Source organism: Calypte anna, chromosome 1, assembly GCF_003957555.1.
Source record: "Calypte anna isolate BGI_N300 chromosome 1, bCalAnn1_v1.p, whole genome shotgun sequence".
NCBI lineage: Eukaryota > Metazoa > Chordata > Aves > Apodiformes > Trochilidae > Calypte > Calypte anna.
This window is the reverse complement of record NC_044244.1, coordinates 60,106,500-60,134,190: the sequence shown is the minus strand read 5'-3', so window position 1 is coordinate 60,134,190 and position 27,691 is coordinate 60,106,500. Positions and strand designations below refer to the sequence as shown.

The following is a 27,691-nucleotide window of genomic DNA, read 5'->3' as shown; positions in this document are numbered from 1 at the left end:
TCTGGGAGGTATTTTTCTGGGTGGTGACTGCTAACAATTACTACTTGCTGTGATGCTTTCTCTTATCTTTGCAGACTTGGAGCGACTGGCTGTAAGGGATTTATTCATTGCCCTGGTTCCAGGCTCTTCTGGTAGCTATTGATTCAGGAAGCCAAGAAGCAGAACTGGAAAGGCAGGAGAGTGCTCCATAGCATTTCCCCTCCATGTGTTTATAAAGTGTCGTGAGGGGAAAAAACCCACAAGGCTTAAAGGGCACTAGGGCTGTGGTGAAAGGCTGCTTTGTGGGTGCGGGTAAAGGAAACAGAGATGCTTGTGGCTCATGGCTTTGCATTTGAGGTTTTCAGGTTCCTTTGTCATGTACCATATGCCAGCAGGCTTTGAAGCAGGCTGACAAAGATCTTCAGCTATAAAAATGCACCTACACATATGTGCATCTAAATGCAAGCACACGCTTTCTCTACCTACAGAAACTGCTGGGAGGATCAGGGGGGACTCTGTCTTTAATAAGCCCTTTGTCCAGCTCCTTGTGCCATTGCCAGCCTGCCCCTAAGGCTGCTGTGGTTCCACATTCCCAGAGGTGACTGCCAAACCCTGGGTGCTCTGGCTGCTTGCACTATTTGCTGTTTGTTGCAGCAAGGTGTTGCTGGATGGATTTTTTTTCAGCTCCAGTCCTTGGAGTATCCCTGCTAAGGGGCACAGAAGAGTTTGTTACTTTTGCTCAAGTGATGCAAAAGCAGTTAAACATGTTTCAGAGCTGCTGGGGCTGGAATCCTCAATTCTCTTTTACAGTCTCAAGGATTAGTGATTATGACCTGTCTCCTGAAGATATTATGAATATAGTGAGATAGAGAGTGCTGATATAAAAGGAAACAAACGTTCATCTGTTTTCCAGTGGTCTAGAAGCAGAATTACATCTAATATCAATAGAGAAACAGAGTTCATGTAACAAGCTCATAAAAATTAGTGGATTTTATTTAGAAGAGTTTGGATATTTCATCTCAAGTCATCTGTCTGACAAGATGTATCTCCTTTGTCCATTTTCTATCCATGATTTTTTTGCACTTTATGGTAATCCACTGCACTATTTCTACAAACAATTTTAACTGTAAACAAGTCCTGCTTTTCCACTGATCCTAAATTCATAATTCCTAACACTGCATTGGTGAATGGCCTAAGTGGTCAGATGTAAATTTTCCCTGACTGAACAATTTAAGGTTCTTCCATGTACTCAGCACTTAAATGCACAGACATGAATGAACACACACACTCACACACACACATGAACGTAGATAATTTACCATAAAAACTGAAGCTCAGTACTAAATTCAGCACCCTAAATTCAGCACCATCTGTGTTTTAATGCACCTTCCTCCCTTGTCTTAAAGGGATTCTGAAGCACGGGTTTAAAAATCCTGTGTTCAAGTGATAGAAACAGGAAAAATATGTCATTGTTAATTTAAAAAGGGCCTTCATCTTGCCTTTGACTCTGCTGAGGACAAATCCAGGGTCCCTTCAGAAAACAAGGAGCAGAAGCAAAGTCATGTGCAAATAATGAAAGAATCATTGCAGGCTGTTTAGGAGGGAGGATCTGGGAAGCGGGGAATGTGTTCACAGGCATTGTTTGCTGCTGGTGTTCACAATGCTCTTTGTCATCTGCAAATGTTATTGCAATTAAAAACTGGCTCAGCCAAATGAAGTGAATCAGACAGTGCTTATTTACAAGAATATTTGGAATGAATAGCTGGCATAATATCTGAAGGCTGACAGTTATGAAACCTCTCTTTTTTTCAGAGGTCTTTTGCATCTATTTATAATATTCTTTTACTGGCCAGTCAAAACATGAATTTTTTTCCCCAGCTATGAAAGTAGCATTCTCCAGCACATACATATATGTGATCATAAGAATAATATACTTAAGTATTGCTTGCAGGAAACCCACAGGATGAAACAAGTGTGTATCTGCCTGGGGGGATGTATACCAGACTCCCTCCTTTGCCTGTCACAGAATGCATCTCCAAGCCACCACAAAAATCGAATTCCCAGGACTGAAGGTGATAACATTTTTCCCCATTTAACATCGAAATATAAAATGGATTCCACAAGAGGGAGCTAGAAAACAAATAATCTTTCATGAAGCAGGCTATTAAACTCTTGACAGGATAAAGTGAAGGACGTGCTATGAGGGTCTCTTATGAATCAGAAGAGGTGTCTACACTGCCAGTTTGCACTGACTCCCACTACGAGGGCTCTTTGTTGTATGGGAACATCAAGTCGTGCTTCAGAGCTTTGTAAAGACTGACAAACGATTCAGCCCAAGCGTCTTTCTGGTGCCCCTTGGACTGAGCAGCCCTGTAGGCTGTGTAGACCATGGTCAGCACTGTCCTTTCAAAGTCTTCTTTCTTCAGGGCCCTTGGGTAGGAAGACAGCCTGCTACTCAGCCGGCGAATCTCTGTGATGCTCTTGGGGATAATTTCATTGCAGATGGTGTCAAATTCTGTAGCCTTCCTCAGTGAAGCAAGCTCCTCATCTTTGATGGAGATTCTCTGACTTTTGTCAATGTCAAGTTCAGCTAAAAGAAACTGGTACAAAATCAGAACACAGAAAGCTATTTATCTTCTCCGAGAGACTCTAGGCAAAGTAAATATGAATTAGCAACATTAGGTCCTTTATTTTAGGTCAAATGGAGATGAAACTCTCATAGCATTGCCTATCAGTGGGACAGACCAGAAAGTCTTTATGTAAATGTTGGACTTCTGTGTCACCTACCTGGGAAAACTGGAAATAGGCTTTGGCGAAAGGAGAGAGGAAAAAGAAAAAGCAGATAGTATTTTGTTGTCTGAAATGGGCATGGGTTGCTGCTGGTGCTACGTGGGGATTAAAAAGATAGAGACAGCAGTGCAGCTGGGAAAAGACATTTACCCTCGAGGAAAGCAGTGGTGGCCTAGGTTTGTGTGAGAAAGCACAACAGTGGCTTCCCAGCAAATCTCTCCTGTTTGCAAACCAAATCCCAGTTTCTCAGGGTGTGGGATAAATAGATTTGACCCATACAGCTTCTTCAGGTAGGCCACTTTTCCTCAGCTAACCCTATGACACTGTTCTAGACTGCATTATATCTGCAGTCGCCACTGCTGTGATGCAGGGGACCTGAATCATTTTGAAGTGAAACATTCATACCCTTGGGTTTACTTGGAAAGGACTGATGCTCATGGCTTTAATGATTTTAACAAATAATTTTGGACTAGACTTAGACTGAAAAATTTAGATGCACTGTGTTGTTAATAGATAAATGTTTTGGAAGAAAAAAATTTTTAGTGGAAAATCATTTGCTCAGGTTTTCACTTTTTCTGTCAATGAGCTAGAACTCACACTTGAGGTACCGTGCTAAAGAAAAATGTGTCATATATATGCCTGTCCCCTCTCTTCTGGTGAGCTATTACATAGCCAGGAATGCATATGCTGCTGGGATGAGTAAAAGTGACTGGAAGACAGCTAATGGAGGGTAGGGGTCCAGTACTGACCAGTAGGGACAGTAACCCCAGTCTTGGTTGGGGCTTAAGGTACCAACTGCTCCCAGATACTGACCTCATAAAGCAGGACCACATCTTCCAGTGAGTTTTGTAGCACTGGGTTAAGGAAAGCAGCTGAGGACCTCTTGAATCTCTGAGCAGCTGGGAAAAGCATAGCTGGAAAATAAGAATGGGAAAAGAGAGGTTCCATAGGGTGGCAAACACTCAAAAGAGGAATTACTTTTTAATAGTAGATTCAACCAAAGAACTGACTCTTTCAGACTTACTGTGCAATATGACTTCTTCTGGTAAATGAAATGGGCTATAAAATAAGTGAAGTAATAAAATACTTCACCGTGTTATAGCCAGAAACAACAAAGTTTACTGTGATCAGATATTCACTCAGCACTCTGAAGTGCACTACAGATATTGTCTTTGGGAAATAAGACAGAAAACATATGTATAGTCCTTAAACTCTGCACTCCAGTAAGGTGAAGTATTTGTGGAATATATGATCTGTACAGTCTGAAGTATAGAAAACAACTGATCACAGGCATCTTAAAAGCTCTGAATTGCTAACTATTGCTACCTCTTAAACATGTAACTAGGTGGTATTAAAAGGTTCTAGTTCGTCTCAGAGAAGAGGAGCAAAACACATTTTTGTTTACTATTTTGTGTATATGATTTAGATTTTGATGTTTCGGTAACCATAGTTTGGATTTGTTGGATTTTTTTAAAACTCAGGATCTGGAACTGCTTTTTAAAACTGTACTTGAATTACTATTGGTGCATTTCTCCAAAAACTTCACTTCTCAACTTTAACTTTTTTTTACTAATGGATAAATTTGGGAACTGGTTTAAAGAAAGGGAAAAAAAACCCCACACCTTTTGAGAGGCACAGACTAAATGCAGTCCTGTTTTCTGGCCTGTTGCCAACTATTGACTTAGTTAGAATTTGACTTGTTAATGATATTTAAGTTCAAGTAATGCAAGGACAAAGAAATCAGGCCCTCAGAGATTGTGTTAATTAGGACCTTTACCATTTTGCATAAGGAAAGTTAATTGGGATAAAACTAGGTATGAAGTAATTCATACTTGACCCAGAAATGGGTATTTTGGCCTTGAATTCACTAGGGAATATAGTATAGGTTAAATAGTTTGGTGAATTGCAATAAAAACTTCAGCCAGTTACTGCTATGTGTAAATGCATCCTGCAGGGATGGGTTTCAGTCATTTTGATAAGACACCTAAAGAACTAGGTGCTTCCTATTGGATGCATGGAAATTTAGACTAAAACCTGCTTAAATAACCAAATCTTACATGTAGGTTATGTGACTAAAAACCTGAAGGAAAGAATGTACCGAGTGAAAGAAAAGAGGTGTTGGAAAGGACTTGGTCTCTGCAGTAGCCTTTCCCTAGCATGATACCTTTACCACCCAAGCACCGTCTCTGGCCCAGCCAAGGTTGTGGTGAGTTTTGGGAAAGGTCAGAAGGCCCCTGTACATTCTGGTCTTTGAGAGTGTTTGCCTGACTGACCACTGGCAGCTGGAGCTCTACCCATTTTCTGCTGCTCACCCAACCTTCTTAGAGCTTTGCTGAAACCTACTGCTGAGACTATTCCATCTTCTGCTCTTTGAGCAAGAATTTTCAGAAATGCAGCTGAGTGCATGCGAAGCACTCGAAACTTCAGGCACTAATTGCTGAATAATTAAAACTTTTATTACGGGGCAATTAAAACTCTAATTACTAGGCATCTGGCAGAAATCCAGCTCATAATGTTGACAATTCATTTTTATCTGTTTTAGATATTTTTTCATTAAAAACATCCTCAGGGTGCAGCGTACCTTTACATACACATATGGTTTATATCTCAAGTATTCCCTGGTCCATGGAAAAGGTGTCCATGGCTCCTCTCATCAGTGCTGTCATCCTTATTGTCATCACACTGATTGCTGTTAGGATTCAGGCCAAGAAAAGATTCCTACCATGGAGCTGAGCTAGTAGTCATCAGATTCAGCCTATAGCCACTCACCCAGAAAAGCCTCAGTGAAGGACTTGCACAAAATTTAATACTGTATTATTGATTTAGTAATGACTCTCTTGCTGAATCACAGGTTACATCTCAGAAAGCAGCTGGGTTTTCCTATCTAGCTCTTCCCAAGATGACAGGGACCAGAGCCTGAGTTGCTATATTGTGAGAAAGGACTTTGTCTGAGTACCAGAAACATGACATCCTCTGAGAGGACCAGGCTAGAGCTGACTCCCTTATTTCATTGTCTTGTTACCAAAAGATGTCAAACTTTTTTTTTACATTTCTTAGAGAGTCTACTCAGAAAGTCTTTCAAAGCTTATTTGTATTTGTTGTGGTAATCTGATTTTCCTGATCCACATTTTGTTTCAGTCCTTCCCTTTCTCTCTCTTCCTGCACAATATTCAAACCCTCCCACCATCACTCCCTGCAAAGCCCTCCCCAGGCATTCTCAAGTTTCTCTGCAATTGTGTGAGCACTCAAAGCAAGCACTCTCTGATTTTTGTTGCAGCGACTTAACACACATGTAAGTTACGCACTAAGGCTGAGATAGAGATATATTTGCAGCCAGTTGCTGAATTTAGTGATTGCAAATTCCACTTTAAATTTTTCTGCTGACTTCTTCATCTTTTTACTTCCATTTCTGACATGAGTTATCTGGGCAGTATAAAAGAACAGCAGAGGAGTATTGCTGTGACTTACTAGTTCTCTGTAGATCTATCAAGCAGCTATGTCATAATAAGATGTAGAGCAATGTGCCTCATTTTATTGTAATGTTGCAGCCAATTCATTTCAATGGCAGTAGCCATGAATGTCTGAAGAGCAGAGATCACTAATCAGTATTGACAGAGAAAGCCCAGTCTGGTGATTTCTGAAGTCAGTGGAGAGCCTCCTACTGATTTATTGTTTGCACTTCTCTTACAAATGTGTCAAGATGTGGGCACTTCTGTCCTAAGGGCTGAACAGTCAAATAACAAAAAGCTTATGATCCATAGAGATGAGCTAGGAAAAGCACGGTTTTGATTATTTGTACTGAAAACATTTTCTATTATATATCTGCACACTATCAGGCTGATACATTTCCAAATCCCTTCTTCAGAGGGTCTTAAAGAGTGCTTCCTGATCTGACCTCCATCATTGCCCTCTGAGACCTGGGTGCTGGAGGTGGATAGGACAAGTGTGTCTGAGTGCAACCACCAACTCCCAACCCACCTGCCTGACCCTAAGCATCCTCATCCTGTGCCCTGGAGTGCACCACTGCTTGTGCCTGGAGCTAGTTGGCAGTCAGCAAGTCTAGTCCTAAGGGCAGCTAAAAATGCCCTTTAAAATGTGGTGAAGGAGTCCTTGTTTTCTGCATTACTCATAAGAGTCCATCTTGTCTCCTACAGCTCTATTGATGCAACTCCATCTCTCCCTAAGGACTAGCAAGGTTATTAAAGAAAAGCTGAAGCTGTATTTGCCAACTTGTTGGCCTGCTTCTATTTAACTCATGACAGCTTAGAAATGTCTTTAGCGTTTAAATGTAACATCACATCTGAAGCTGAAAATATTTTAATTTTAAAAATGCTTTCATCTTTTTAAAGAATTGTGCCAGAATTTTCTGGACCTCATCAGCTATGTAATAAACATTTGTGATCCTCTCCCAGGTTTTCCATGCAGTTTCACTGGTGAGAGTACAGATGTAGATTTTGCTTCCCAGTCCACACTCCTGCTGATAATTTCCCAATTGCTGCCTGTGATGTGTTTGCTCAATAAGAAGAGAGCATAGCTGCAGAAATGCTCAATTCCTTGTGCATCATCAACGTCCTTTTCTGTTCCTATGAAAAGGTATGAAGCCAAGAGCATCAATCAGGGCCTGTGCAGACAGTTGCTCCAAAACACACAGCTCCCTGGAGCTCCAGGACATGAACACAATTTAACTGGGGTCATGACTCAGTAGGAATTATTTTGATTGACTTCAGGGGCATGGAAAATGGTTATATTTTTGTTGCAGAGGGATTCCTTTCATGAAGGACAGAAGGAACAGAGGAAAAGAAAGACTTGTGGGCCAAAACTCCTGACTCTGTGCAAAGAAAGCAAAAGATAGTCAGTTGTTGGTACAGGGAAAAGAAGTGCCCCAGCTGAGGGCATCCTATAAGCCAAATTCAGTCAGCAGACTGAATTACTCCAAGTGATGTTCAAGTTGTGTTCTCCTCTCTTAGGTTACCAGTGTCTGACTCTAAAGAAACTCTTGAAAGTAATTTCTTTGCACATCAGTGGCTTCCTGGACCCAGCCTCCTGTTTCTGGAAGTGCAGGGAAGGGAATGGTTACACAGGCAGCAACAGTTCCTGTTCAGTGATGTATCTAAAAAAGAAAAATTCTTTCTGGAACTTTGCATGTATGCTGGTGTCAAGATTTAGTACTGGGCTGGAAAGTGAATGAATCCAGTTGTACCAGGGATGAATAGGGATCTGAAAAACCCTGTCCTTTCAGACCACCACAACCATCTTTATACTGGTTGTGTATTGTGAACAAGTTCACAAGCAGCCCTTAGTGTTTACTACAAATTAGATTGTTTACTACAAAATGGGAGTTCATTTGCCTATGGAAACACTGCCCTCTGAATGAAAGGAAAATGTGCAACTTCATAGGTTATTTTTCATGAAGGCATGGTAAATATGTAAAATGTTTTCTATAAATTCATTGACTATTGTCACTTTGTTCTGCTCTATAACAAGACCAGATTTGAATTACACTCCAGTAATGCAAGAGTCTCCTGGAACAGATACATAACCCTTATAAGCTTGTTATTGGAGATTATGCTGGTTCCACTAATGAGCTGGAAATTCTCCTTGTGTCATGAAATTTTTCTCTAACCTGCCTGGAATTTGCACTAAATGGATCTCAGCACACACAGAAGCTCCTGTCAAGAGAAGATATCTGTTGACACTATGATGTCAACTATGACACTGGCACTGACTTCTTTGAAAGATGAAGATGGTTCTTCAAGATGAGTTCAAACATTTGCCAAGGGAAATAAACTCAGTACTGTCCACAAGGTAATTTGATGGACAGACACAGCAGCCATTATAATGCCATATAAAAACTATGAGTAATCTAGCCTTGTTGAAGATATATTGCTACAGAGACTGCTGGTTAGTTCCTAGGAGTCATGCCATTGTTGCTTTGAATCTTAAGGCAAATGCCTGAAATATTCACAGGAGGATTTTCTTTAATGGCACGGGGGAATCATTGCTTTCAACACAGTGTCTGCATTTCAACTTGATCATGCACTGCAGAAGAGAAGAGGATGTGAGCATCAGCATTTGCATACCCATGATACAGGCATTTTGTTTCATGTTCTTCTTTGATCAGTTTGCTTCTGAGAGTTTACAAGAAGACCAGAATGGTATTTTATGTGTAAAAAGTTCTCTTTCTGTCAGAGGACCCTTTTGATGGGTCCTTATGCTGAGCTGATCCATTGCTGGAGTAACAACTCACCATCCCAAATTTACTGCCTCAGGCTAACTGTGAAATGTGTGTCCTTACCATCAACAAAAGTCACTATCTTGCTTCTCCAAGCAGCTACCTGACTTGTGCCTACAGCAGATTTGGTACCAGAAACTTTTCTTCCTCCAGAGTAAAGTGGCACTGACCTACGAGGAGCATGTTGTGAATGCAAAGGTAGTAACGTAATAAACTGCAGTGATAGTAACCAGTGATATTATTGATTTAGTAATGCAGTTGTGTTTAGTAATCCCATGCTTCTTTACTTCTTGTCCTGCACTTGCTTCACCTCCAGGAGGATGCACGTTCACAACCTGCAAGGTTTTTGTCCTGCCCTGGGCCTGAAACAGCTGCCAGAGCAGAACCTGATCTGAGGCTGGCCCTGCAACAGAGCGTGCTCAGGCACAGCTCCTCTGTGCTTCCTAATGTTTCTGCTTACCTGGTACAAAACTGCTATATTGGAAATAATTGAACACTTTGGCCAGTCACAGGACAAAAGGAAAGAATGGGAAGCTGGAGAGAGAAGAAAATGAATAAAATAAGGGAAACACACACAGAAACCTGGAAAGGCAAGAAAAAATTACTGTAATGCTACATGCTGGCTTCTGAAACTTGCAATAGAATTACAGTTACTCACACAAGTCGCTCCCATGACAGCAAGTTCAATGCAAAGGCTTGTGTACTCCAGCTTTAATGTATTTAAATCTCCATTCTTGGGAGATCAAATCTCAAAGCCCCTCAGGAGAACACAGCAGAGAGATGGAGTAGAATTTCTAATCACAAACCATGAGCTAACACATTTTTAAAAGCAGCTACCAAGAGAATTTGCCTCTTTACTTTCAGCTCTGTAGAGGTAATGGCCTCTTAGAGGTAATTTACCTGTTGGGTACAAATGAGAATAGACATTTGCTTCATCTTCAGTGATAAAAAGAATGCTCAAAAGAAAAAAGTTCCATCAATGGAGATGTAGGAAGTAGATCTCCCTACAAAAGTTGGTAACAGTCTGTTCATACAGAAAAAACCCAAAACACTTAGAATTAATAACAGATTGTATTTAGTTCCTTATTTCATAACAGAATCCATTTTTTGGAAGTTCTGTTTTACTGAATTATCTCCTTTTTAAGAAACAAACATTCCGAAAAGGTGTGTCATTTCCATGATACAGAACTAACTCCAACTTAGATTTCTGCACTTCATTAACATCCTGAGATATGTTGATTAACATGTTGATTAACATGCAACAGAGTTTCTATATAAAAACTGGACTGCTGATAGCCTTTCTGGCTACTTGGCATCAGTAAGAAATGTAAAGGTCTCTTAGAAAGACCAAAAAACCCCAACAACCTTATGTTTGCATAAACAGATATTGCTAGAGAAGGAAATGCTGCATCTGAGGCCTGTGTTTGTGAGAGTTGGAGGATATTTTTTCTTCTTCCATAATTTAAGTAAAATGTTTTCAAAAATATGACTGGCATCAACCAAATAAAAAAAGAATTTATTCCCTCAGATACAATTTCCATTATGCAGCATTTTCACCTGTTCACAGCCTGGAGCAATCTATTCTGTGTTATTTATTCTTCCCTTGGTCATAAGGAGAGGTCCACACCTGGAATTATTTATGCTCACAAAAAAAAGAGATGCAGTCAGGCAAGGGAGGCCTTTAATGTGCTGGAGTAAAGTTGCTGAAGAAGGTATGGTGAGAAAAAATGCACACAGAGAAACTGAAGGAAGGGGGACATAAGTGAAATATATTGTCATCCTTCAGTTGGCTATCCTAATGCCAGGTTGATGATGAACACTGTATGAGCTAAGGGCATCTAATCACAAGGATTAGATGAAGAAAAGAAAGGAATAATAATGAAATATAAAGGAAAGAAAGGAAAAGAAATATCAACCCTGTTCCACATGTTCAACACAGAGGCCATAAGCAATTTTGGTACACAGGAAATTTGAAGGGGAGTTGGGAAATGAACCAGTGTTTTATATCCTTGTCTACATTATGGAGTCAATTCCCCTTCCCTGTCTGGTTTTTGCAACAGCCCTTAGACAAGGAGAAGATACAAAGCAATCTTAAATCAGCACATTTGAAAATCTTTCTTTCAAGTGAAGAAGTGAAGAGACATAATGATGAGGATCCAATGTACTCTCATTTCTACCAGGAAGAAGTACAGAAGGGAAGAAGTGAGGGAGGGAAAAAATAGACCTGGATGTTGTCTCAGTGCTGAGCCATGGAGAAATACTCTGAGAAGAGGGAGTAATGGAGTTGAGCAAGAGAGTGAGATCAGTGGAAATCAGAGCTCTGCTTCAAAGGAAATGATGGACCTGAAGCAGCTCCAAGAGCTCTATGCAGTGTGCTATCACTGCTCTGAAAGGAAAGCCCTTCAAAACCAAATCTCTCTCTTTTCTTTTCTCTGCACCTTTTACATAAGCATCACGGAGCCCAAAGGAATGGGCTCAAGCCCTGCACCACCTTCCAGATACATATTTACACAGAGCTGAGACACTGGACACAAAGCAGAGGCTGCCAGTAGTTAAGAATGGCCTCTTTACATTTCGTTGTACTTTCTTTTTTTAGCCAGGATTTCTTGGTTTTCTGGCAGGCAAAGACATCTCAGTAGCTAGGGTTTTGCTGAGGCTGACCTAATCACAGCTGCAGCTGCAAGGGGCAGTCCAGCATGCCTGTCCTCCAGTCAGGTTCTCCCTCCTTCCCTTTGTACTGACTCCTCTTTATGTGGCCACACAGTGAGACAAGCCAGGAATCTGTCTGGTCATAAATAAAGGGGAAAAGCAAACAAAAAAGAAAAAGAGTGGTAGCTTTTAGCTGGCTCACTCTCCATCACAGCTGCTACACCAGCAGTGCTTCTGCATGTAAGTAGCTCCCACTGCAAGTGTGGTCCAAATACTCTTAGGACATTTGGTGAAGATTCCAGTTCTCAGATGACATAAGGATGGACATCAGCTCTGATTAGGAAAAGTAGAAGCTTTTCTCATGCCTGCACAGCCCTGATCTAACCACCAAGCTCTTCTCAGTGGATGGCCACCTCAGCTAGTATTGCTCCTGCTAGATCTGAGGACTGGCTGCAGGACCACTGCAGCCAAACCCTTCTTTTCCCTCTATGCTTACATCCCCCTGAACTTTTAACAGAGTAAATTCAACTGGCATAAAGGATATTTAAAATTGGTCTGAAGAGTGAATGGTGAGAGAAGAATCAAAAGTCCAGTTTGAACCACAGACCATGGTACTGCTAACTGAACTGTCTTGTGCTGAATTACCCTATGAGAAGTGTCCCTCTGAGATCATGGAGCTGTTAGTTGAGGTGAAGAAAACCAGAAAAAATAGCTGGGTATACTGATGTTATTCACTTAAAACATCTGGGAATAGTTTAACTAGCAAGTTGATGATGGATCTATGAACTTATTGATCTTAATGATTTTATGGCATACTATTTGTTATTTCATTTACTTATTATTTCATTTATACATGAAAGGCTTATATAATAGCACAACAACAAGCTATTCCTTAAATTCACTAGGTATAAATATTGCAGCTCAAAAATTAGAGGGAATAAACATTATAGTGGCCATTTTTTCCCTCTCAGATTAGAAAGAACAAGAATTGTCTTACCCTTTCTTTCAAATCCCATCTGAGTTGAAATAAATTACTAGGAGAATAAATTAATCCTAGTTTTCTGCTCCCTTTGCTTTGGGATGTCACTTGTTCTTCAAAAAGAGGGAAACCCCAGCTGCCTTTCCAGCTGTTCATTTGGGCTCCAAATGTCAGTGCACCTGCTGTTGGTTTTCTAAATGACATGAATCTGTACTGCATGGAGAAAGTGTAAAAGTCAGCTTTGCACAATAAATAAAATGCAGGAGGATACTGGGTCCTTTTTTATGAGGAAATGAGCTATTTTTGGAGATAATGACTCTTCAAAACATTGTATGTTTTCTGGTAATGGTGATAAAAATCTGAGAAAGTAACCCATGGCTGAAGATAGATTCAGGTAATGGACTGGTGCATGTTTTGCCACCTGAGCAGAAGGGTAAAAAGCTGGGTTGTGTCCCTGGATAAGAATCAGAGGAACTGATCTCCCTGGAGTAGTGTGAGAAGGTCACCATGGGAAGGCATCTACTCTGCCAAATTCATACCTGCATGAATACCTAGGCCCCATTATATTGATTCCTACATCTGCACGAAAATAATATTTTTAAATTAATGAAATTCAAATAAAACCATCCACAAAATCTAACCGTTGGCTTACATTGTGTGCAGATCCAATGGTAGGCCAAGACAATCTTTATGATATTGCTGTAAAAATAGCAAAGAAATATGAAGGAAGAATGCAAAATGCATTAATTTTATAGCTGCCTTCTCCACTACACAGATACACATACGGAATTTCCATTTTGCAAAGCTGTCAATTTTCCCCCTGTTGCTTGTTATTTCATGCTCTCCTAAAATCTGACTGTCCCTAGAGTTTTCAAGTTTCACAAACTGCTGAAATAAAGCTGAGGCTGATGTATAACTGGATTCACCATTAAATACAGAAAGCCCTGCCAGAACCTTGAGTATTGCAAATCGCTGATGACAGCTGGACATACTGGATGAGGTCCTCAGATGACCTGAGCTGGCACCACCAGCCCTGTGATGCTTCTCTATGGACAACCAGGTAACAGTGAGCCCTGTGCTGTGGAAGGCATGCTTGAGCTCAGGGGGAAGAGAAGGTGGGTAGAATCAGGTTTACAGGAATCTTATAGCAAACAAAATGACTCAAATATCATGTTTTCTGAGGAGTGGGACCTGAAAGGCACAAAATGTTGATAGTTTCTGCTGAAGCTGATGGAAATTCCAATCTCAATGTCTTTTGCTGCTGCTGTTCCTGCTGCTACAGATGCCACCTCTCAATGGCTTCCAGCCCAGGAGGACCTTGCCAGTTTATCCGTGTATTTGGCTCAGTGCTGTTCTTCCTTACCATACATTCTCTTCTCCTGGAATCTTTTGAGCTGAACATGTAAAATAGATTTTGGCACACAATAAAGTTGTCTTTGTAAATGTTTAAGGAAAAAAATGTCATTGACTTCATTCTCTAAATTTAGGAAGAATAAATCTGGAGAAAGGGAGGAAGACTTGATTTCCAGTGCAAACATCTAAGATGTTGCTGACTGAAACCAGCTGGGAGTTTATTTTTCAATAATAACTCCTTTTTGAATGGGGACTGGTAAAGAAGACATCATTACCATGGAGAAGCACTTTAGATAACCTGCTGTGATAGTCATGTTGTAAATGTCAACCTGTCTTTTCCTGGATTTTATCTTTCTTCTTACTAGTTCAACTTGCACAATGAAATATGCTTGCTTAGAAAAAAATTTACCAGCATGTATGCACTTTGAGGGTTGTCATTATAGGCTTCTAATGAAAAATCATTTTGTCTATGTGACATCTGTTGTCTTATGCCTAGAGAAGCACCACTTACAAATGGAAAATTCACTGAATGATAATTCTACATGACACTTCTTCCTCAGCTTGGCAGTGATGGTGATCTCTCGGGTAAGCATATAGAAATCATCTGGTTATGAACATGTTGTTACTCACATCATCTTTATATGACTTTCTTTGGTCATGTTAGGGGAATTTTGTTACTGGTCTTTGGCCTATAGGTAAGAGGTCTGATATATTGGAACCCATGACTACAAAAAACTTACAATTTTGGGGGTAGACTGATATTTAGCATGGTCACAAAAAAAGGCAGGGACTACTTGTCACCCTATTTATATATCTAAATGCTGGCTCCACTAATTTTAAGTTCTATTTTGACCTCTGAGCAGTGCTCAGGTACTAATGATGAAGAAGAGTGCAAGCTGGATTGTCATGGTACAGCTCCTTAGACACACTGGATTAGTAACTCCTACCCATGGTGTTGGGTTGCAGAAAGAGGATGGTGTGAATACTTGTTTATTTTGAAAGGGACACTTAAAAGGTGATTTATAACTTTGCTTAAATAATGCATGCACTCCTTTGTCAACAAAAGCAACCATAAGGAAATGTATCTTAAAACAGATAAATAAACCACAGTATGTTCAAGCAGCTGCTCCCAGCTGAATTGCTGTGAGAAGGACAAGCCCCCTGCCCCACCTCAGCAGACATTCAGGGGATGCTGGGGTCCAGCCTCAGGTTGAGCTGTATTCCTGTAGTCCTATATATAATATATATATATATAATATATATATATATATATATATTCTCCTGTATTCCTATACAGAGACATCTGCTCCTTTGACACTTTATTTATTATTTGGCAGTGTGAATTCAACCAGGAGTGAAAAGCTCTTGGTGGATGTAATAGATGGGACTGAAATGCCAGCTGGACATTATATACACTTCCATCTTTCATCATGTAAATAGAAGGGAAAGAAGGCTATAGAGTATTTAAGACATGCTGAGTTGGTTACTTTCACCTCATGGACAAATCTGTGCAAGTAGAAACTGAGCTGTTTGCCTCAATGGTGGTATTTAAGAGTCCCTGTATGTTCCTCTAGAGAATATATGTGCACAATGTTCAACTTTGGAGTTCACCTCAGCTGGACCACACTGGCTGTGAGCAGCATTCATGGAGATGGGAGCTGGCCTAACTGGATGTGTGCTGAATTGATAGTCTATGGCACATGTAGTTAGTCATTAAGGGTTTGAAGGGCATCCAGAATTTACCAGCAAATGTCCAACAGCCTGCTCCCTAAATACAATATCTGTCTAGAAAAGGAGTCTCTTTCTAGGAAAGTAAAATTTCTTATGGTATCCCTAACACTCAGCTATTTACCAGGCAGGCTCTTTAAATACAGACTTCTTCATCAGCTGGAGCCCTCAGTGTCGTCTGACTTTGAACATCAGCAAGACAAGTCCCTAATCTGTTTGACTGCTAGCTCGTGACTGCCTCATCTTTCTCAGTGTCAATGCTAAACATCCTCATCCTCCCCCTCAGCTCCCTGCTTTCCTGGAGGATTTCCTCCAGCCACCCCAAGCAGCACTGCCCAGACCTCAGCCCAGTGACTGCTGCTGCCTTCCCTCTGTGCAGCAGGGTTGGTTTTAGGGAGAGATGAGCCACAGTGAGAGACAGAGACCTGGTACCAGAGGGCAGGAGGGCTAAATAATGCAGAAAAAACCCTAAAGCCTAGAACTGAAAGCAGGTTTTGGCTGGTTTTGATGATTAACAGAGGATACTTGGTATCCATGCATCAAAACTGAGACCCTTTGAGATGCACTCAGGTACTCTGCTTCCTGTTCATTTCATCCTGGCTTCTCCCAGGAATCCCGTGTGGAAGCATAGCCATTTATTATTCTCCTTCTGCTAGAGAGCCCAACATGATGGTCCCACACTAACCTTTGCCACTGGGGCCTAACTGGGGCTGATTGTATCTGGGTTTCATTGGTTGTATCTGATTCCTGTTATGGGAATCTCCAATGTGGAAAAATCTTTGGGAACTTTTCTATCCTTGTATCATTGAGTAACCAGCTCAGCTTTAGATTTTCTAAGTACAACAAATCACAGTAAGTCAGCCCCTCTGAGCTGTTAAAAACCATGCTGGTAAAAAGCAACAAAAAAGTGTTATATAATTTTCTATCATTAGACTTGATACCTTCCAAAACATTCTGCTAAATTGGCATGGCAGTCCAGAAAACCAGAAGTTGCTGTGACTATGAGTAATGAATGGCTTCACTTAACACATGCTTTACTATATCAGGATGCCTACAAATAGTGTTTAACTGGAAATGGAGTTTATTCAGTGCCAAGCCATGAACAATTGCAGTAAATAAAATGAGGCATTCCTTGAATGTTTTTTATTTTAGGAGGGAGATGCAGACATGAGCAGTTCCCTCAGAAATAAAATCTATGTTTGACAAATCAATTTCTTAAGCAATTATTTTGTGTTTCTTCAAAGTCAGGCAGAAACAAAAATTTAATGTCATGGCTGTGAGCACTATGAAAATAAGGGGGGAAACTGAGGACTTGCAGAACTTGATCCATTCCTCCAGGGACTGACAGGGGAAAAAGGGACTTGTGCAGCTCTGGCTCTGTTACTCTGACTGGTAACAATGGGAAAGCTTAACTGGTATCAATGGGAATTTATGTAGCCTCATAGTCCTGTAAATAAAGCAAGTTTCTAATAAAACAGGTTCTTTTTTGGGCAGTGGAAAGATTTGTTTTTCATACCAACATAGCTGAGAAAGCTCAAAGGGAGGGGAAAAAAAAAAAAAAAAAAGAAAAGTAAAGAAAAGGATGTGCAGACCTTGACATATTGCTGATTCGGTAGCCATAACTTTAACTTTTATGCTGTGACTGGTGGTAAATTGCCCAGAGCAGTGTATCTCAATACTCTGGTGTTCTGAGAGGCTGGTGGGAACCAGAGTGAAACACAAGTCCTTCCTATGGGAGAAAAAGGCAGTGACAGCTCCAGAGAAATGCAATTTGCTTTAGTCTTTTCCATACACAATTATCACACTTTTTCTCTCTCCACACTTTTCCTTCCTGTTTCTTTTTTCCTCTCATTCATACTACTTCCTGTCATTTACCATTTTTACTTCCAGCTTTTTCTCTCTTCTTTCCCAGCATCTCTTCCTTGTGTCTTTGCCTCTCTTGTCTCCCCCTCTGGGCCTCAAATGAACCCTGCCAGATTGGAAAGTCTGCACTCTTTCCAAGACAGAGATTAGAACCATCAGCTCTGTTTGGGCCATACCACCACATGCCAAGTGGATGGAGGTGACAAAATCCTGATATTCTGGCTCACAATAGATACTCCCATCCAGTTCAGTGCAGTTTATTCTCTTAGGCAAAACAAGAACCCAATTAACAATAACAATTAGGCAAAACCTAACCCAAGTGTTCTTCTCCTTCAGTGTCATGCCAGAAGGTGGGGAGGGGCATCACAAAGGCATCACAGAAGACTCTGTGCATTTGGGTCTCTGACTTCAGTGCAGCATTGCCCTTCTCATTCTCCCATCTCCTCCCAGATAACATTTGAGCTTTGAACAACTTATTTCCCCTTTCTCAGCAACTTTTTTTCAGCTACCTACCTGGCTGCTCTGAGCAGAGGCTCGGGGAGCTTGGAGCCTGGCTCCTGGCTGGTGACCTGCTTCCCTGTGGCTGGGGAGGAATTTCCAGAGGAGGAGTGGTATGCATGATGACCTCAGGGGAACCAGGGAACTGCTAAACCTAACCAGCAAACTGAGCCAGGAAAGGCCCACATATGCTTTCACCAGAGGAAAGGAATGCTTGTGGAAACTGGAAATAGTGGAGTTTATTTAACTCTGCTCATCTCCTCCTCGCATTTCTCCTGTTCTCAAGCCCAGCCCTAGGCTTGTTCTGACAGAAGTACTGGGATAGAGAGACAAGAGGAACCAGGTTATTGTTTAGGGGGAATGAAAAGAGTTACCAGCTGAGGGTTAGAAACTGAATAAGCAAGGGAGACCTGAGACTTGTGGTGCAGACTCAGACTAGTTTAATGTCTCTGTTCTAGGAAGTACGCTGCAGGGGATATGTTGTAAAGCTGCCCTAGCAATAGCCAAATAAAACAGGATTTGGGGGTAATGAGAGACACAGAAACAACAGAGGCATACAGGATCTCTTCATCTGCTTGCTTGCCTTCCAGTGGGAGAGAAAAACCCATGGGTGACTGTTCCCCTTGGTGACTTTTGTCTCTCTTATGTGCAGCTTATCCTCAAGTTGTTGTTTTTGGCATTTGGGGGTTTTTTGTTTGTTTTTTGGCTTTTTTTTTCTTTTTGTGATGTTTTGATGTTTCCTCCTCTGCTTCTCACTACCATCTATCTGTGAAATTGGCCTGCATGAGCTTCATTTTGAGTGCCATTTTATTAAAAACATTTTAACCAACAAAATAATGTGTTTGAGATAGAAACTAAAAAAATCAGAGTTTACTATAGGAAACCAAATTCCAAATTTTGACTGGGATTAAAGCCTCACTCCTGGGAATGGCTCAAACATCAGGCACTAATTTTTGTTGATGCTGGTCTGCACATTTCAGTGCTTTTAAATTTAAAGCAAGGAGCAGACTGGTTTTCCCACTTCAAACCAAGACCATTCACATCTCACAGTTTTGCTGCATGAGTCCAGGTACCCAGATACTTCTTCTACATCTTGGGTTGACTTGGCTTCCTTCAACACGGCCACAGAGGTGCAGAGAGAGACTGCAGACTTATGCAGAGCCCCATTTCAAGGTGAGTGCAGGTGGGCAAGAACCAGTGTTCATTTTCATCACCCTAGGCTGGCCCCATGGTCCTGCCCTGCCTTGAACCCGAGTGTAGATACTGAGTGTAAAGTTAATTCCTCCACCATTCAACGCTTTAACTCAACAATTTACATCTTGCCTGTCACTATGTGAGGAATCAGAGCTTCTGCAGGCTGGTGATGTTCATTAAGACCTTCTGGCTTTGCTTTTGATGACAATGTACTATTAAGTCCTGAGACAATTTCTTTCTGCCTGACATCTAAGAAAATAAGAAAAGCACTTTACGCTTCAGAAACTGAATAAACAAAAAAATCACCACTACTACCAACATGTATGACTACACATCCTGAAAAGATCTGGGGCAACTGATTTAATTACTCTGTGCCACTCTGTTAAAAAAAATTCTAACATTTCCTCTCCTCAATTACATCAAAAGTTCTTTGGAGAAGGAAAGATTCTTTTACTGTGTGTTTGCATAATGCCAGGTAGCACTGGGGTCTCTGAGCCCAGCAGCTGAACATAGATAACCAGAAGGGGACTAACAGAGTGTTCCACAGTCTTTCCATGTGTTCATGAGTTATTTCATCCATAACAGAGCTGCTTCACCTGTGGCAGGGAACACTGGTTTAATAGAATGCAGTGAAGCAGTTATTAAAAGTAAGGTGAAGGCAGCTATTTCCATGTGAAGGTGTAGGGAGGGGTTTGAAAGTAGGAGGTGCTTCTGAGCTGGACTTTGGGTGGGATATGAGGACTCTTGTGTAAACTAATCTAGACTCCATGACTGCTCTATACCTGAGGCTGAAGTAAAAATATAGGAAACAATGGCATAAAGGAATCCTAAAAAAATGACCAGAGTCACAGAAAAAGTCTTACTGACTTCCAGGTCCCCAGTTCTGGGATAAAGCTGGCATCACTGAGAAGATTTTACTGGTGCCATTTTCTGTTCATAGTTCTCACTTAGTCTAGCACATATCAAAGAGAAAACAGTTTTACCTCAAGTGTCTTCCTTTTGTTGCTTACACAGATTTCCTCAAGCCTGTCTAGCTCCTTTCTCTTTTTAACTTTGGATTCCATCAAACAGTTTATGACTGTATGAGCTGTAAGCTTTATCCATCTTTTGGCTGCTTCCTGTGGTGTAAAGAGCTTCAGAATCACTCGGATACTTCTTTGTAAACAGCATGACTGCTTTTAAGGAGTACAATAGCCATCTGTGATCTAAAGTAAAATTTGGAAGCTTCTATAATCTGTCCTATCTATGATCTCATCACAGTTTAGCATCATTGCCCTAGAAGAGATTATACACTTTGATTTTGCTTTTTAACATCCTTTGTATGCCTTTTACTTTCAAGTACCCACTGTGAATTCTGATTCAGGGATCATCCTCCATGTAGGTTAAATTAGTCAAGTCTGCCCCGGAAAGGAGCAACTGGAGAATCAGAACATGCTGAGATATCAGTCAGAAGCAGTGTGACCACACTGTGGCACTGGGTCCAGCCAGGTAATCCCTGTTGAAATGCAGAGCTCATTCCCTTCAGCAAATGCCATGCAGAAGCACTGCCCTGAGGTGACACCAGCTACAGTCCCTTCACTATCCTACATCATGCAGGGGGAGCAGCTTGCTTTGGCCCTGGGTCTATGATCTCTACTCCACACAGGGTTGTGCCATGTATCCTAGTTGCTTCTTCCATTCATTAATTCCCAGACATTTTCCAAACTTACTTGAAAACATATTTTTGTCTTTGCTTCTTTTTGAAGTCTTAAAGGACAGAAAATATTCTTCTTATGCCTCCTTCCTGCTACTTAAAATGTAGAACAATTTGGGTTTAAGGATCTATTTTTAGGTCTATGACATACATTTATACTCATCTCTTTTACAGAACTTTGGAAAAGAATTCAGGAAGTAAAAGCAGAGGTATATAAATTGTCTTCTTAAAGTCATCCACCTGAAAATCTAATTCCTCTCAATTTCACTCCCAGATTACCCTTTAGGAAGTGCCTCCCTCTCTTTACAAGTATAGTTGCCATACTTGGTGCATTAGTAATTTACATCAGGCAAATAAATCCTCAGACTAGAAGACTGAAGCCTATAAAAGTGCATCACCAGAAACTGGTACAGAGTTATGGAACAAGCTTAGTGTAGGTGGGAAAAACCTCTGCAGCAGGTGGATCAAACCTTTTGCAGCTCCAGTGAGGTCGCTGGAATGGTTCCAGTAAACAGAGAAGTTGGGGCAGTTTGGGCAGTTTTCCAAGTGATTTAATGGAACCAGAGAAAAACAAAATATTGCATTTTCTCCATAAGAAGAAACATTCTTCCACACATCCAGGATTAGACAGAGTTGGCTCTGTTTCATAACATTTCATATCTTTCAGTGTTTTATGTGCACTACATAGTTTAAGAATTGGGTAAAAACAGCTTTATGGAAATTAAAGGAATTTAAATAGATACTGTTTTTAAAAAGTTTTTGTAGCCAATCCAGGTTGTGTAATGTCTTTTTGCCCTTGAACTAGACCTTTAAAATCCTTAGCATATCCTAAATAAGCCAAGACCATAATCCAGCATATTTAAGGCACTCTGGGCATACATGTGTATAGGTGTTTGACCATTTGTTTTGTAATTGCATGCTGTGTTCAGGCCACATTCCCTTTGCTTGTGTTATCCAAGCCAAAAATGTCAAACAGGTGTTACTGTCAGTGGTGGAATCCCAGAAGTTGTTTGAGAAGGAAGTGCCAAGCTGTAAGGATGGAATATGGGATATGAGGAAAATAGGCAAGAGATGTCAAAAGGTAAGGAGGTGCATAATCTCTAAGGCACATGGAACTTGGTATCTAGCAAATGATCAGAATGCACAGATCATATTAAACACTTCTACCTTATAAAAAAGACTGGCTATCTTCCTATCAACAGCCAGTTTCTTTCTCTGCTACATAGCCTTCACTCTCCTGGTACCAAAGAACTTCCAGCCTGCTGTAACAAAGCCCATACACAGAAGCAGCTTGCAGAAGTTGCTCATGTAGCAGCTCCTCCATCAAGATCACAAATTTAGTTGCCATAACACTAGAGTAAATCCTAGAAGTTGGGGGGAGATCAAGGAAGATGGGCCTTCTGTTCTTCCTTCAGCAGAAAATCTCTGAAAAGAACAGTTTTCCTAATGCTATGCAACAACAATTTGACCTTCACCAAGAGACTGGGTACAAAACAACGCATGTGGACCAGATAGATCTGGATGCAACTGTAATACAGCTTTTGAGAGCTGGGAGGCTCAAGAGCAAATAACCTCAGTGGTGCTCATATAGCTAACAGGTCCTTTTCTCACTGATGGCTGAAAAAAGTTCGACCTTCTTAGTGTCTCTCCTTTCCAGCTTTCATTGAGGGGTGAACTTTCCTTTGCAGCTGCTTCTCCACAGTCCGAGAAGCCACAAACACAAGAAATCATTCAGCATCTTCACTCCCTGAGCAACCACGCAGCAAGTATGCTACTGCTTGTGTGCCATTTCTTTGAATCAAGAAGCCCTTGCAGCAAATAAATTACAGCCACCTAGCTGAGATGAAATGTGTTAATAAGGACTGTCATGGGTTTTCTCCTCTGGGAACAGTCTATTCTGAAGCTAACTTCTGCTCTCAAATGTAACAATACTCATCAGAGCACCTTGACAGAAGAAACTTAGTGGCAAGCAGTGACACTGGCTCTAGTAACTTTATTTTTTCTGTTGTCAAAGAACACGACTTGTTCTTTGTTTTCTCCAGCAAAAAAACATCTCTTAAGATCTAGTATCCTTAATTGTGACCTTCAGAATTCAATATGATCCTTTGCCATCACATAGGGAATATCACTCATTAGTGATGTAACATTATCTTTTCTCCCTAGATGTCTTTTTCACAAAATCTGGGAGTAGTACCATACAGCTAAGCCTACAAAAGGCTCAAGGAAACCTGAGATGGTAACAGTCAAATCCTTTCATCACCACTCAGGATCTTTTTACTTTCTATTCTGAACATGTCCATCCTAGAGACCAAGTGAATTCTGGACCAATGTGCACAGTTGAATCCAGGCAGACTGAGGAGTGCGTGAGATTTTTAATGTAAAATGGCTGAGGGAATAAAAGAAAACACCACCAAGAAAAAAACCTCCAAACAAACAAAAAGACCTAACAGCCAGCCAACCAAAAAACAAACAAAAAAATAACAAAAAAATAATAAAACCCCTAAAACCCATTTTCTCTGTCACAAATATTTTGTTTTGTTTTTTGTTTGTTTATTAGTTTTCTTTTTTTTCTTTGTTGGTGTTTTGTTTTGGTTTGTTTGTTTGTTTGCTTGTTTTCATTCACTGAAACTCACAAAATCAAAGGGAAAAGGGAGGTGGCAGTCTGGAGTTTCCACAGTCATCACAATTATGTTCAGCTTTCTTCACATCTGACTTTTTTCTTTTGAGCCAAAGCTGAAATACTTGATTAAAAGGACTGTGCATGCCTCAATACCCTCTAGTGAAAAAATGTAAAAGCTAAATCTTATTTTATCCAATATTGATTGTTCATTTCTATTACAACCAACAACTGTTGATTATTAAAGCATGGCCTTTTGTCCTACTGTTTTGTAAACAACCTGGACTACTAGTCAACATGGAGATGATATGCAGGTCTGTCTTTCATTTCAGACCAGATGCTGATCTTTGTTTTTCCATTGCAAAACTCAGATCAGGAGTTGGATAAGACTTAAATGCCTGATGTTTAACCAGACAAGAGTCAGTTGACATTTGTGGAGGGAAGAAAGAGCTCTGAGTGTGCAGAATCATAGAATCATAGAATTTTCAGGGTTGGAAGGGACTGTAAGGTCATCTAGTTCTATCCCCCTGCCATCGATAGGGACACCTCCCACTAGATCAGGTTGCTCAGAGCCCCATACAGCCTGGTATTAAAAACTTCCAGGGATGGGGCTTCCACCACCTCTCTGGGCAACCTGTTCCAGTGTCTCACCACCCTGATGGTGAAGAACTTCATAACTTCCAATCTAAATCTACCCTCCTATAGTTTGAATCCCTTCCTCCTTGTCCTGTCACTACCTGGCACCCTAAAACATCCCTCACCAGCTTTCTTGTAGGCCCCTTCAGATACTGGAAGGCTATAATAAGGTCTCCTTGGAGCTTTCTCCTCTCCAGACTGAATAACCCCAATTCTCTCAGTCTGTCTTCATAGGAGAGGTGCTCCAGCCCTTTGATCATCCTCGTGGCCCTTCTCTGGACACACTCCATCACATCCATGTCCCTCCTGTAAAAGGGTCTCCAGAACTGGACACAGTACTCCAGGTGGGGGTCTCATGAGAGCAGAGCAGAGCAGAGCAGAGCAGAGCAGAGGGGGAGGATCACCTCCCTCACCCTGCTGGCCACGCTTCTCTTGATGCAGCCAAGCATAGGGTCAGCTTTCTGGGCTGTAAGTGTACACTGATGGCTCATGTTGAACTTCTCATCCACCAGCACCCTCAAGTCCTTTTCCTCAGGGCTGCTCTCAAGCCAGTCACTGCCCAACCTTTATCAGTGCTTGGGATTGCCTCAACCCAGATGCAGGACCTTGCACTTGGCCTTGTTGAACTTCATGAGGGTGGCATGGGCCCACCCCTCCAGACTGTCAAGGTCCCTCTGGATGACTAGGGTGTGTTGTGCCTCAGTACTTCAATTTCCTTTTAGGTTTTTAAAGGAATTTTTAAAAAAAGTTATTTGGTCCTCTAGATGCTGTAGATTAGAATGGGATTAGCTGGGCTGATACATAGGTAGTTTAAGGAAGTGAAGGCTCTCTGAAGTAGATATTATTGAAGGAGTCACACCTACAAAACATTTTTGGAGCTGAATACTCCCAGCAGTTGTGGAAAAGAACTATGACTTCCTACTCAGCAGATGTCTGTATATAATATGTGTGAGAGCTGAACTCCTTATCACAACCCAGAATGAGTCTTCTTTTCCCTCTGAAGTTTGTGATAACAAGCTTTAGAACTTCCAGCTTGAAAACAATCTGGTTTCTCAAAAAGACAAAACAGAGTTCTGATTTTTTCCATTAAATATTCCTGGTGATTAAAACCAGACTTTAATGACTGTATGGATTCCTTTTAGGGTCGTGTTGTTGTTATTTTATTAAAATAAGTGTATTAGCAAAAGTAAAGAACATCCTTAAATTGCATAGGCATTATTCCATGGAATGAGCCTCCCCTCCCACACTCTTTTTTTTTTCTCCTTCATTTCATAGGTAAAATGACCTCATTCTTTCCAAATATAGGGTTGCATTTTTTCATATATGTAGATCTAGCTCTCATCCCTCCTCTTTTTATGTGTCATCCCTGGAAAGACACTCAATTTACAAAATTAAGGGATTTTATTATAGCAACTGGCATCATTACCTCTGTTATACAGTAAAAGCAAAGTACATGCAGGTGTAATGACTCATCCATTATCATCCAGGAGGCTGATGGAAAAGCTGGAGAAAGAACCTGCCATAATGAGTCTCAGTTCAATGCCTCGTCAGTAAGCCCACCTGAACTGCAGGAAACAATAAAGCATTCATAAAGCCTTAGCAAAGTTACATAGCTCTTCATTGCTTTATTCAACAATTTATCCCTTACAAAATCAAAACCAAACCCAAATAGAAAACTATAAAGGGGCCAGCTGAATTGAGGAAGACATGAGAGATGGGAATGGGGAGAGGATTATCTGAATGCTTCATTTTTTAAGACTCCCATTCCTTTAAATATCTGTGAGTTTCAATATCAGAACCAAAGAAATCTTTTGGGAGGTGTTTCTTTTCTCCACTTCCAGCAGCTACTGAACCCTTGCCAAATACCAGAGGAGAGAATAAAACAGAAAATGGAAAGGACATCATCACTAGCTTTTAAGATCACATCTCCTTTGCAGTGCAGTAATCCCAAACTATTTCACATGTTACTGTCACACTCTTGAATACAAATATTTCACAAGTGTGTATTGCCATACTGTCAGCTGAAGCCTGATAACATTAAAGGTAGCTTTCCCTATATTGTATGTGCTATTCTGTTAGGATAAGGTCACAGGTATTCCTAGGCACCTTGCACAGTCCAGGCATTGTTGTGTTTGCTATTACCAAGTATCTCCCTTGTGGTGCAGAGTATTGTGCCACCTGTGACTACAAAGGCTTTGGCTTGAAAGTTTCATGACCTATAATTTTTCTTAACTCAGAAGAAGAAGGAGAGAGAAAGGAAAAAGTGAGAAAATAAAGTAGCTTTTGTTCTTGGGATATTTTATACTTCTATTTGTGTTATAGTAGACTACATATATATTTTACCTTTATGCAATTATGCATATGTATTTTTCTGTACATCTATAAAATTATTTAGCTGACCTATTTAACGGAGAAAAAGAATTTCAGAGTTGTGAGGGACAAATGTTAAATATATATGTGTGTGTGTGTGTGTGTATACATATATATAGTGGAGCATCATTCCAGACCAAACCTACAAACTCAAATTTTTCTCTTAAATAGTTTTTTGTGTTTAAATCTTACCTCTGCTCCATCTGCGAGTCACAGTGGCATGAGCACTGTAATAGAACAGCAGCAGCAGCAAAGTCTTCCAAAGCATCCTTCTCTTTAAAATACGTTATGTCTAGCTGTATAGTACTTTTTAAATTTCCTACCTCCTTTCTTTTCAGGAATAAATCAATGGCCTTCCTCTCCCCCTCCCCTTTGAAGGAGAACCTGTCTGTTCTTCTGAGTACAGCTGAAGTCAGTGTACAGCTCCTTTCCCAAACCAAGTCTCCTCGGGATCAGGAAACTTACTTTCACAGACAGACTTTGTTTTTATCCACATCTGGAATGACTCATGGTGCATGTGAGTTTGCTGGCAGCTGTGTGAATAAATATCATTACATTTTTTTAGTTGAGTTTCATTTGTTATATGGGCCAGTTGGAATTTATTTTTGTCCAATAAACAGCCACAAGTAACTTCATTAAGGAACACTCTTGAATTCTAGCTCTGCAGCTCCTCCTCTGTAATTCAGGGAACTATATGCTGCCCCCTTTTCTAAGGCAAAAGCCTCTTCTGGAATGATGTACAGCTGCCCTTGGACGCTTAAGTCAGGGAGTGGAGCATGTGCTCTGCAAGAACATTTTGCTACTGTAATTCGTATAAGCAGTCCTTTGTTAAGAGCATATAATGACACTCTCAGACTTCAGTTCTACAAGACAAGTCCTGGCCTTTTTCTCTGTTTGGCTAGTGCAAGGAACAGGAAGGTCCAAATCCTTAGCACTCTCTCTTTGGTGGTACTGCAGGGAATGCTAAGCAATCCTAAGGACAAATTACAACAGCCAGGCTGAACATGGAGAGGTGATGCTCAACAAAAAGGTTACTGATCAATGTCTCCTTTCTGACACACACCTCAGGGAAGTGTTTATCCCAGAGTGACCCAGCATGGAGGAAGCTGC

The 27,691-nt window shown here is 40.8% G+C and overlaps 1 protein-coding gene across 1 annotated transcript; it reads right to left on the bottom strand.

Annotated features, from left to right (window-relative positions):
• Positions 1 to 258: 258 nt before the first annotated feature.
• Positions 259 to 27,029, bottom strand: FAM180A (family with sequence similarity 180 member A). The gene is made up of 3 exons (XM_008500618.2): positions 26,774 to 27,029; positions 3,583 to 3,683; positions 259 to 2,579 (listed from the first exon to the last, which is right to left on the bottom strand). Exons 1-3 carry the CDS (start codon positions 26,847 to 26,849, stop codon positions 2,238 to 2,240), a joined length of 519 nt encoding a protein of 172 aa, XP_008498840.2. The 5' UTR covers positions 26,850 to 27,029; the 3' UTR covers positions 259 to 2,237.
• Between the last annotated feature and the right edge of the window lie 662 nt (positions 27,030 to 27,691).

Coding starts and splice junctions, on each gene's coding strand:
- FAM180A (XM_008500618.2), bottom strand. CDS start 26,849: ATGCTTTGGAAGACTTTGCTGCTGCTGCTGTTCTATTACAGTGCTCAT. Junction 3,684..26,773: donor GACTCGCAGATGGAGCAGAG/GTAAGATTTAAA, acceptor CTTATTTTCCAG/CTATGCTTTTCCCAGCTGCT. Junction 2,580..3,582: donor ATGTGGTCCTGCTTTATGAG/GTCAGTATCTGG, acceptor ATTTTGTACCAG/TTTCTTTTAGCTGAACTTGA.